General features: G+C 55.2%; 1 protein-coding gene across 1 annotated transcript in view; it reads right to left on the bottom strand.

The window, feature by feature from the left end:
• GALNT9 (polypeptide N-acetylgalactosaminyltransferase 9) overlaps window positions 1–12,185 on the bottom strand; it is a 91,388-nt gene that overhangs the window by 61,186 nt on the left and 18,017 nt on the right. The window contains exon 2 of the mRNA XM_065889747.1: window positions 5,665–5,845. Within this exon, the coding sequence (XP_065745819.1) occupies window positions 5,665–5,845 (181 nt within the window). The remainder of the gene's footprint in view (window positions 1–5,664; window positions 5,846–12,185) is intronic.

A 12,185-nucleotide genomic window follows, 5' to 3' on the forward strand; every position in this document is an offset into this window, starting at 1 on the left:
TCTGGCTCATGAAGTAATGAGAAACATGCACTGGTCTCTGAGCCGCTTCTCAGACACAGAGCCGCAGCCCTGGAACCTCCAGGGCGATGGGCGAGGTCGGAGTGTTCATACTGAGCTCCGAGTGCCTTGGGAGTCCCTGGCTGACGGGAGGGAGTTTTGTTCTAATGAGGCAGCTCTGGGTGGGCTCCTGGTTGGGGGCTGGTCATCAGAAGGACCGAACCACGATTAGAAGTTGGCGCTTTCAGGGCTTCCCTGGTGGCGCAGTGGTTGAGAATCCGCCTGCCGATGCAGGGGACACGGGTTCGTGACCCGGTCCGGGAAGATCCCACATGCCGCGGAGCGGCTGGGCCCGTGAGCCATGGCCGCTAAGCCTGCGCGTCCGGAGCCTGTGCTCCGCAAAGGAAGAGGCCACGGCAGTGAGAGGCCCGCGTACCGCAAAAAGAAAAAAAAAAAAGTTGGCGCTTTCAGCCCCTCCTCCCCACCCTCTGGGGAGGAGGGGCTGAAAGTGAAGCTAAAAATGGATCATGGCAACGTGATGAAGCCTCCGTAAAAGCCTCTGAAGTACGGGATTTGGAGAGTTTCTGGGGTCCCGAACACATCCAGTGCCAGGAGGGTGGGATACCCCGGCTCCTCAGGGACAGACGCTCCTGGGCTCAGGACCCTCCCAGGCCTCCCGCTGCGCAGCGCTTCTTCCGGCTCCTCCCCCGTGTCCTTCATCGCGTCTCCATTCTAGAACACGCCAGTAAACACAAGTGTCCCTAAGTTCCGTGAGCAGTCCTAGCAAGTGTCTGAAGCCGAGCAGGGGTCACAAGTGCCGGGGCAGAGCCTGGAGCTGAGGTTGGCTTCTGAGCCTCGCACCTGTGGGGTCTGATGCCGACTCTAGGCAGAGAGTGTCAGAACTGAATCGAAGTGTAGGACACCCAGCTGGTGTCTGAGAATTGGCTGGTGTGGGAAAGCCCCACACATCTGATGTCACAAGTGTTGTGAGTGTGGCAGTCTTGTGAGAGTAAAGAAGAACAGGGAGGTTTTTACACACGGCCTTTTTCAGGAAAAGTTTTCTGACGCCCCCCCCACTGCAGAACATCAGGCACCAGGATATTGTATTTTACTGAGCAGCTTTTTCAGCCACTGCTGCACTCCCTGGGTGCCTCAACATCCCTCGTGGGGCTCCTAGATTCTGCCCACATCCCTCTTGAGGATGTCACCCATTTCCTTCCAGGATCCTGACTGACCCAAGGGCCGATTTGAAGGCAGGCAGAGCTGATGGCTAACAGCGGCATCCCCTAGATCAAGCCGTGCCTGAAAGCCTACCCTTCAGCACCTGAGCCAATACATTCCCTTTTTTTGCTTCAGCCGTTTCAAACTGGGTTTTAAGTCTTACCAACCCAGCCCCCAGAATGGTAGGCAATAAGGGGAATTCCCGTTGGAGGACTAAAGGTCAGGGAAGATCTCACTTCCAAATATAGAAGACTGGATGCCTGGTCATGCTCATGAGAAGACCCCAGTTCCTCGTCAGAAAGGCCCCTGGGGGACTGGAGCCCGTGTTTTAAGCGAGACTCTCATGAGGGCTGTCACTGCTTTGAATAATCCCCATGATGCAGTCCCGAGTGCAGAGGGAAGTTCTGGGTCGAGTGACAGCGGCAGCAAGCTCCAGAGAGGCCCCGGGCAGAGCCTGTGGGACAGGAGGGCACTGGGGGGAGGGGCGTGAGGGAAGGGGCGTGGGAAGGCTCCTTTCCACGTCTGATTCATCAGCCACATCGCCCATGGGGGTAGGAGGGGTGGTCTGCACACGCGCCTGGTGCCAAAGCCTCCTCACTTCTTTTTTGGGAAGAAATGGGATATAAGCAACCAGGCGAGTAACTAGATAAAATCCACATTCTCTAATTCAGGGAGGCAGAGAGCTCCGCCCCTTCAAATCAGAGTTTCTGTAAAGCGGGTTTCTATCAATTAAGGCAGCTTGTAAAGGTCAGCTCTTTCAAAGTTCGCCCTGATGTCTTTTGTGACGTGAGAGTGACAACTGGGATTGATCACTCTGTCCGTTTTTATTTCGGCAGGCTGAGGTTTCTGACGGGGGATCTGAATCCTCAAAGGGAAAGCCACAATCGCTCCTGCTGCTTGAGCAAATCCCAGGCCCAGCAAGACATGGGAGGACAGTGCTCCCGAGGACAGGAGAGTGTGCAGTGACACACCACGCACATCGGGTGGAGCCCTTTCCGCTTAAAAAGCAGAAAATCCAGTGCAAATTTGCTTAAGCAAAAAATTTAAAATATATATGTGTATGTGTGTATACTAATTTACTGCAGAGTCTAGCGGACTTATTTTTAAAATTTATTTGTAATTTATTGCAAGTGGCTTCAGGGACAGCTGGATCCAGGTGCTCATAGCACTGGAACCCAGTTCCTCCGCACATCCCAGCTCTGCCATGCCCTGCAACCGGATTTTTTTCTTCGGTTTCACAAGTGCGCCCTGGGAGCTCAAGCTCTCCCCTCATGATGATAAGACAGTGCAGATCCCCAGGCTCCTAAACCTGCAGTTTTACTTTTGGGGAAAATCTTGATTTTCCCCGCCATGGCCTCAGGTAATTCCAAGGCTTATGCTGGACTGGCCTAGACCATGTGATCTCCTTGAGCCAATCACTGTGGCTGGTGGACCGTGAACTCTGATTGGCTTAGCCCTGGTCACGTGACCCACCCTGCAGCAGGGGTGGGAAGTTTCCATGGGTCCCCACATGGAAACAGGGAGCTACTGCCCGAAGAAAGAGAACTGGATTTTGAGGAGGCGACCGACAAGCGTCTGCTACACGCAGACGCACATCTGTTCTGTAAGCACCACTGCTCTGATGTTGGGAGATGCGGCAGGACCGTTGGGAGACCCCTGCCCTTGGCCCAGGGCTGGGGGTGGTGGGCTGGACCCCTGTGGGCTGGGACTGCTCTGAAAGCGGGCCCTGGGGGGATTCAGGGGGGGTCACAGAGAGGCTTCAGCTTCATCATAACTTGGTCATGACTGGACTCAAGCCCAATGCCCACTGGGCAAGGGGTCCAGCCATGCAGAGGCAGCGTGGAGGGGTTCTAGAGGGTTCCGCAGGACCACCAAAAGAACACGATCTCTGGGAAACAGGGCAAGAAGGGGCTTTCTTCAGTTATGACAACAAATGCTATGAGGTGAAGGAGGAGACACAGCAGGAGAACGCCCCCCCACTGCCTCCGACCCAAGTCCAGGGGCTGCAAGCCCCTGGAGTCACAGGGACGGCGTGCTGTGACCCGATGTGCCGCGTGGCTCAGGAAGGTGGAGCACGGCGCCACTTCCGTACCGAGTCAGCTGAGGTGTCCCCACTAGGACCACGTGCACAGGAAGGGGCCAAGGCAACAGGTCTGGCTCGTCCATGCCCTGCACCTCCTGGGAGGTGACCTCTGAGCCCTTGGGACACCCTGCCTGAGAAGAGCGTCACCTTCACCTGGAGGCCTGGGGCCTTGCCAGGTGGTCTTTGCTACAGTGGGATTCATTTGGGGTCTCGGCTTGACCTCTGCAGGGGCTGGAGACTGAGGTCAGCCAGTGAAAACCCAGACACCAAGGCTCAAGGGAAAAAACAAACAAACAAAAAGGCTCGAGGGAGCCCCGCTGCTGGCAATATGCCATAGTGTGCTCACGCCCCACTGGGGGGTAATCAGGCACCGTCCCTGTGAGCCCCACCATGAGGGCCGGCTGGAAACTCCTGCCTGGTGTCCTTCAGCGATAACAAACTGCACCACGTGTGTAACAGCTTTGCTGAGCCTTGTGACTCCTTTTAGTGAGTTATTGAACTTGAGGTTGGCCTTGGGGGGTCCCCCGAACCGCACCAGGGCTGCCCAGGCGCTCAGAGCTAAACGCCAGCAGCTGTGCTGACCCTGCTGGTGGGCAACTTAGTTCATCCTCCAGAAGTCAGGACACAACGGGGGCTTTCAGAAATCGACTCGCACTCAAACACATGCACACGCACGCGCGTGCACACACACTCACACACCCTCAGAGCCCCTGGCTCATTCAGGTCCGTGGCCGGCACATCTCGGCACCACCTGCGTTGTTATTTACTTTGTATGTTTCTCCAAATTGGCCTGTTTTACACCTAAATGCATTTTTTAAATTCAAAACGGCACCTTTATTTCGTCGCTGCAAATGGAAAGCAGCACCACTTACGCTAAATCAACGGTAACCATGAAAATAAAACAGCGCCATCACGAGCCGCGGTGGTCAAGGCGGGGGGGGGGGGGGGGGCGCCTGCTCCAGGGTCTCTGGGTATAATGCGACAGAGGGGGTTTCTCAGGAATGGAGTCACAAGACGGCCTAACCTCCCACTCTGCAGCTCAGGTCAGCCAGTTCCCACCACGCATCCCGGCTGCCGCTAGAGCACGGAACCTGGGCAGACGCGCTGGTCCCCGCGCCCCAGGCCCCAGCACTCCCTGGTGCGGCCACGCGCTCGCTGCCAGCCCTGCCCCAGCGCCCTAGAAACTCGTTTCTGGGCATCTCACCTCACTTCTCGCACAGCAAGCCCTCAAGCTTGGAGGAACAGGGAGCCTGTGAGAACCGCTCCCTGGTCCTCCCTGGGCTGGGGTAGCCCCGAGGCCCCGTGTCCCCAGTGGAGCTGATCCGCAGCCGACCGCCTGTACCCGCAACAACGATGCACCTTCTCGTGCCCCGGGCCCTTCCCTGTCAGCCTTCCCACTCCCTCCCAGGGCTTCTGGGACCACTTCCCAAACCAGAGTCCTGTCTCAGAAGCCACAACTGGAAGAAGGGCAAAGCAAGACAGGCGCTGAAAGGAGACACTCCCCCGCACCCCCCACCCACCTTTCCTTGAAGGCTGCTCCGCGGACTCAGGACTCAGAGGGGCAACTTTGCCCACACGGCTGCCCGGCCCAGCCCAGCCCTGCACTGCAGCCCCTGCCAGGAAGAAGGTGCTGCTGAAAGTGTTTTCCTGTTCCAGGCTGCCAGCTGCAGGCAGGGCCACAGAAAGGAGCCTGGCTGCATGTCCAGGGTGCAGGCGCCCTGCTCGGCGGAAGTTAGTAAAGCAATGAGGTCCACTCAACACGGAGTTCTCTTCCAGTCTCGCTTCTGCTTTACTACAGGATGCAATGATCTGAGACCAGGAGTCCTGAGTGACCAGAAGGCGAGGCACAGCCATCGAGGGGTCTGACTTTTCTGACGAATCAACTGCTGTGGCTTTGGGAATGGGGGGGGACAGGGGTTTACAGGCAAGTGACAGAAATGGAAGGCCTTTTAGACACGGGCGACGCTCATTTCAAGCAGAACCTCCACCCACCATCGCGGCTCCTGCACCAAAAGCGGGAGGACAAACGCATTTGGCAGAGACTGTGCTTCAAGCTGTGTCACTTGTCACTTGTGTCATTTGTATAAGTGGCGGCACCTGGAGCATCGGCGATGGCGCTGCCCAGCTTCCTGGGCAGCGCCATCCCTGAGCAGCCTCAGTCCTGTACTGGGCACCTGCAGAAGGTGCCCATGGCCAAGAGCAGAGAAACCGGAGAAGAGAAGACGGATGTGGGGGCCCCACCTGCCAGGGGCCCCCTCCCTCCGCTCTGCCTGTCCAGCAGATCCTGTGAACATCTGGGTGCCAGGAGCCCAGGCCTGCGGGGGGCTGCCTGGAGGTGTCTGTGGGAGGGGCGGCGTACTCACTTTTTGGGCCTGTAGTCAGGGATGGTCCTGTCCAGGGAGATGCGGTCGCTGAGCTGTGCGTTGTACCCGTATTCCTCGAACTTGCCCTCTGTCTCCTGGCTGTCGTCTCGCAGTGTGGCCGCCATGCCGCCCTGGCCCAGGCCGCCCGGCCCCTCCACCAGACCGATGGGCTTGGCGAGCCCTGGCGGAAAGGAGAAAAGAGGGGGTCAGGCACGTCCCAGGACCTACCGTGTCCTTCCCCCGCCCTTCTCCCAGCCTCACCCTAAAAGGCCCTTTTATCAGGTGCAAACTCAGCAAATTCCTCGCATACCGCAGGATTCCAGCTCTAGGACATTGCAGGAAAGGCAAAGCTATGGAGACAGTAAAAAGATCAGTGGTTGCCGGGGTTTGTGGGGAGGGATGACTAGGCAGAGCACAGAGGATTTTTAGGGCAGTGAAGCTACTCTGTATCATTCTGTAATGGTGGGTGCATGTCCATATACAGTTGTCCGAACCCAGAGCGAGTACGGCACCGAGAGTGAACCCTCATGTAAACTGCGGACTTTCAGTGATCATGACGCGTCAGTGCAGGTTCATTAATTGTAACAAATATACCACATTAACGCAAGGTGTTAATAACAGGAGAAACTGGGCCGGGGCTAGGCTACATGGGAACTCTCTGTACCCGCCACTCAACGTTTCTATAAACCCAAAACTGTCCTAAGAAGCAAAAGCTATTTTTAAAAAATATTTACTTATTTATTTTGGCTGCCCCGGGTCTTCATTGCCGCGGGGTCTTTAGCTGTGGCATGCGAACTCTTAGTTGCAGCATGCATGAGGGATCTAGTTCCCTGACCAGGGATTGAACCCAGGCCCCCTGCATTGGGAGCAAGGAGTCTTAGCCACTGGACCACCAGGGAACTCCCATGGGTTTTTTAAAAATATAAAATAAAAATAAATTAACTTAAAAAATGCAAAGGAGCTGCCCCACGTGCTCACCAATCCTTGAAGTTGTTGGTCTTCATAATTTAAACTAATTGTACATCCACACAATGGAACGCTACTTTGGGATAAAAACAAAGGAACTACCAAATATGCAACAATCTGGATGAGTCTCAAAAGCATTACGTTGAGCGAGAAGCCTCCGAAGACACAGAGGAAAACACATGTACGACTCTATTTGCAAAACTGGAAGAACAGAGGAAGCTACTCTATGGTGACAGCAGCGAGAGCAGGGACCACCGGGGTGCAAGGTGGCATTGGCTGAAAAGGAGCCCTCCCGGGATGACCAGGGTGTGTGTGCATGTGTGGGTGCCTGAGAAGGTCAGGCCAGGCCAAAGGAGTGTTTTCTGGAATGTTCTGTTTGGTCACTTGTGCCAGGAGAGGAGACACCATCCCCCTGATGCCAGGGATCAGAGCAGTGCCAATCTAGCAAGGACAACACCCCTTGCTCTCTCTGGGATGGATGAGTCTGGGGCATCTTGGTTTTGGGAGTGAGGTCCGGGGAGCAGAAGTTTAAGCCAGAAAGAGTTGGGATGAATTCCCATCCCAGAGATGCAGTTATTATCTTCCACAGAGAAGTCTCTGGTCCTAGCTCAGGCCACTAGAAGTATAAACTCAGGGAAATATCTAACATTGATGTCATATGCTGCCTCACACTGGGTACCAGGATCTTCTTTTGTGACATCCTCTCCCTCCTTAGGTTTTTAAGTTAGTTAAACAAGGAGGCCACTTGTCTGGGGGGTCTAATACATGGCCTACATGCAAACAAACCCAAACCTAAGCCTGGGAATGCCTCAAGGTTACGAAATGGAAACCCAACCACACACAGCCAATCACACACAGAGAATCACAGCCAATCACACACAGCCAATCACAGACACCCACACACAGCCAATCACACAGAGCTAACCACACACAGCCAATCTCAGCCAATCACAGACAACCACACACAGCCAATCACGCATAGCCAATCACAGCCAACCACTCACAGCTGGGCTTTAAGCCATACCAGTTAACGATCACTTTTGCTTTGCTTCAGCGCTTAATCTATACTTTCTCCAGCTGCTATGGGTGGGGCGCTGCTAACCACCTCCAGTTCTAGGTTGCCCCATTCCAATCAATTTTTGTCCAAATATAATCCTTTTTGTTTTTTGGCTGGCAGTGCGCATGCGGGATCCCAATCAGGGACCAAACCCACGCCCGCCTGCAGTGGAAGCCTGGAGACCTAACCTCTGGACCACCAGGGAGTTCCCATGTTCAATCTTAAAATTTGCAATATGCCTCAGTTTGTCTTTTAGCGGTTCCCAGCGAGGGCAGGGGGGGGAGCCGACCTCCATCCTCCACACAGCCGGGGGCTCCTCTGATCACCAGAGCCAAGGCCGCAGGCTCCAGGGACCACCCCCTCCCCCAGTTCCCAGACCAGGGATCAAACCCGCGCCCCTGCATTGGGAGCACAGAGTCTTAACCACTGGACCCCCAGGGAAGTCCTGGGAATACTCCATTGTAAATGACAAATGTAGCGTTGGTATCTATGTAGGACTGAAGGATACTCACTGGATGTAAAATTGAAAAATCACATGACACAAATCACTTATCTTAATACTGCAATATATATATATATATATATATATAAACATGCTGTTTTTAAACGTCTGTACTGTGCTTGCAGTTTCTTTGAAAGGTTTGTAAATAGACGTCTCCCACAGGCAAATGTGCTTCCAAACCTGAAGAGAGAGTCTCACTGCTCGTGGCAGCCCAGCCTCAGAGTGCGTTCAGGTGGCCGGAGGGCAGGGGTTGCCCCGGGTGGGACCGCCTGCTGCAGCCGGGCCCCCGCAGCGTGGCTGAGGCCATCACGCCAGGTTCCACTTACAATAGTAAAATATGCACATGCTGAGAAATTCAAACCACCCAGAAAAAGCTATAAAATGAAGAGCTAGCGCTTCCTGTGCTCTCTCCCTCTCTCCAAAGGAAATGACTTTTTCTGGTGTTAGGCCTTCCCATTTTGTCCACCGTGGACACGCAGAGTAATTTTATGGGTCTAGTTTTTGTCAGCCAGAGACTATTTCCCTTGACTTCCTGGCATGAAAGATGAGGATTTAGTCCATTTCCCCTACCGCCTACATCCCGTTCCTGCCTCCCTTGATTTTTCTTAGCTATGTTATTATTTTTAGCTGTTCTGGTGGTTACTTTTGTGACCTTAAAAGGAACACTTAAGACTCTATTTCTGGAAGTATCAACTTTAGCTGCTGTCTATGGACTCCTTACCAGGTTACAGGAGAAATTAACATACTCCTGGGGTTGCTGTTCAATGGGTATAAAGTTTCAGTTATATATATTTGTTCCAGGGATACACACACACACACCTCTGAATAAACCTAGAGCTCTGCTGTACAACACCGTGCCTCGTTAACAATCCTGTATTGTGCACTTAAAAATGTGTTAAGAGGTCAGATCTCATGTTCAGTGTTCTTACCACAATATAAATAAATAAAATGTTGAATCGCAAAGGAAAAAGACATTAACATACTTCCTTTGCGTCTCCCGCTTAGCTGTGCCATCCCTTTTATGGTGTCAGAGATCATTTGTAACATCTACATTTTGCTCTGTAACTGCGGCTGGGCTTTCCACAGATTTGTCCATGGGTTGATTCCAAAACGAGAGAGGAGTCCACATTTGCCACACTGTGAGTATGTTAATATTATTCACTGTGGAGACAAGCAATGAGGGCCCATGAGGACTGAAGTGGAATTCTATCACTAACTGAACCCGTGCACTTAGTGAAGAACTTCCAAATGTCAAGGCAGTATTGATTGCTTTTGTGATACTCTGTTAATTTCCCCGAAGTATGCATATTTTGGTTTGCTTTAGGTTTGCAACTTGACTTTCTGTACAGCTTTTTAAGATGAACGTATAAGGATGATAACGGTAGCTAGCATGTGTCCTTTAGATACCAGCTCATTCATTCCCCACAACACCCCTGTGAGGTAGGGCTATAATTCACCCCATTTTGCAGATGAGTTAACTGAGGCACAGAGAGGTCCAGTGACCTGCTCAAGGTCACACAGTTTGCAAGCGCCAGAACCTGCACCTGTGCGCAGGCGGTGTGGCATCAAGGGAAGGTGCTGCTGACTCTCCCAGGAGCTTCCGAGTCACCTGCCTCGTGAGACAGGGGCCAGTTTCCTCTTGCAGACACTCCTCACGGCAGAGCTGGGACTAGAGGGAGGTGCCTGGGGTGCAAGATTCAAGGAGACGCCCGCCTTCAGGGTCCCCGTCTCTCAAAGTCCTCCACGACTTTGCTCCTTGAATCAGCCATTTGCCAGGTGCCCACGTCCGCAAATGACCACAAAACACCGCTGCGGACGTGCTGGTGGGACCAGCTGGACACTGGCCATCGCTGGAACCAAAGCGCCGGGAGCCTTGTCCGTGCTCTTCACTGCTGATCTCCCAGCAGCCACGGAGCCCGGAGGGACGTGAGCTGGGAGAGTGGATGGAGAATGAATGACTGCGCCCGACGGACAGAGAGGGTGGGCAGGGAGCCAGCACGCCGACCCCAAGGGGCTGTACCCCTGGGACACTCTCCTGCTGGGCCCTGGAGGCGGGGGCTCCGCGGAGCAACAGCTGCCCTTAGATGGCTGTTCTCAAACGTGGGCAGCGACCCCTGGAGGACACAGACTGCAGGCGCCCACCCGGAGCATCCGATTCCGCAGGTCCGGGGTGGGCCGGAGAACTGGCACCTCTGAGAAGCCCCCAGGGCGTGACGCTGCCGGCTGGGGACCCCACTCGGAGGACCTCTGCCGTGGAACAGGCGCTCACCGCCTTTCACCCCGCCACGGGTACAAGACGCACTGCAGGCGAGAACGTGGTGCACACCCGGCCTTTGGGCTCCAGTGGGGCTGGAAGCAAGGGGAGGATCCTGGGTCGGCACCTTCTGGGCCTCACCCTGGGCCCTCTTGGCTCTGCGGAGATGGCCGACCCAGAGGAGGCTGCAGCGGCTCTCAGAGGCTGGCCCCCCAGAGCACCCTTGCGGGGAGGCAAGGGGTCAGAGCTGCCCGCCGCGGGTCTCTGATAGCCCCCGTCGCAGTCTTTAGCAGTCTTTAGCAGTAAAGACATGTAACCGCTCGCCTGATTGAGAACCCACGGATCTCGTTTCGTTTTCGAGGAAAGTCGTGCACATCGGTGCTTCCCCGCAGTGTTCCCGGAGCTCTCATCCCACCTTTTTTCTCGTGTCCCAGCGTTGACTCACATCTCTTCTCCCAAAGAATTCCTTCTAAGAGGCGGGATTGATTGGTACCCCCGGGAAATGAGGGCAAACGGAGAGAGAAGAAAATTGTCAAGATTAAAGATGGCTCGGCCGTTACTGCAGGGTCTGAGGCCCACTGAACCGATGGCCAGGTAGGGCCTGCCAAGGCCTGCTGGAGCCACGCCTGCAACTGGGCTTTTGTCCTCACATCTCTCAGTTCCTGGCATCACCAAGCAGCCCGCAGGGGGTGGGGCCGGGGGTGGGGCCGGGATGGGACCTGGGGCGGGTTTGGGGCTGGGGTGGGCCGGGGGGGCCGGGGCTGGGGCCGGGGGGGGGGGCGGGGGGGGGCGCCGGAGGTGGGGCCGGGGGTGGGGCGGGGCTGGGGCCGGGGTGGGGCAGGGGCGGGGCTGGGGCCGGAGGGCTGGGGGTGGGGGTGTGGGGAGGCAGCAAAGTGCCCTCGTTCCTGCCCTGCCTCTTGGGGCTCCTGCTCCAATTAGCCAGCCTCGGTGCGAGGGCCCCTGAAAGAGCAAGAAACCAGATTCCCCAGACGGTTCTGGGTTGAACTGTGGCCCCCAGAGATACGCCCAAGTCCTGACGCTTGGGTCCCATCGGTGCAAACTTATTTGGATATAGGCCTTTGCAGATGTAGTCAATTACAATGAGGGCATCCTGAATTGGAGTGGGTTCTAACCCAATGACTTGAGCCCCTTAAAAGAAGAAGGAATTTTGGACACAGACACACACAGAGGAGATGGCCATGACACCACAGAGGCGGTGTTGGGAGTGATGTGGCCACGAGCGCAGGACACCTGGGGCCACCAGGAGCTGGAAGAGGCAGGAAGGACCCTCCCCTGGAGCCTCCAGAGGGAGCGTGGCCCTGCACACACGTTGGCTGCAAGGTTTCTGGCCTCCAGAACCGTGAGGGAACGAATGACTCTTGTTTCAGCCATCCGCTTGTGGTGCTTTGTTAGGGTGGCCCCAGGAAACGAACACACAGACCCACCACTCACACCGCCCACTGGGACGTGACCTGCAGCCAGTGGATCCTGAGAACTGCACGTGCCAAGGTGCAGCATCCCTCACATCCGATGGACGCTCAGGCCATCGTCAGGCTGACCTGTGCGGATGTGGGTGCAGATTCCAGAGGCACCGGCTTCCTTAACAGGAGCAGAGGGGTTGTTTTTCCTGTTTGAAACCCTCCCCCTCCTCCTCCAGTGGAGGGTGCCGCAAACTTGTCATTTCGTCCTTGAATAGCTGTGATTTTGAGAACAATGGGAAATTTGCATTCATTAGCTCGGAA

The sequence above is a fragment of the Phocoena phocoena genome, chromosome 13 (genome assembly GCF_963924675.1).
Source record: "Phocoena phocoena chromosome 13, mPhoPho1.1, whole genome shotgun sequence".
In the NCBI taxonomy this organism is placed as follows: domain Eukaryota; kingdom Metazoa; phylum Chordata; class Mammalia; order Artiodactyla; family Phocoenidae; genus Phocoena; species Phocoena phocoena.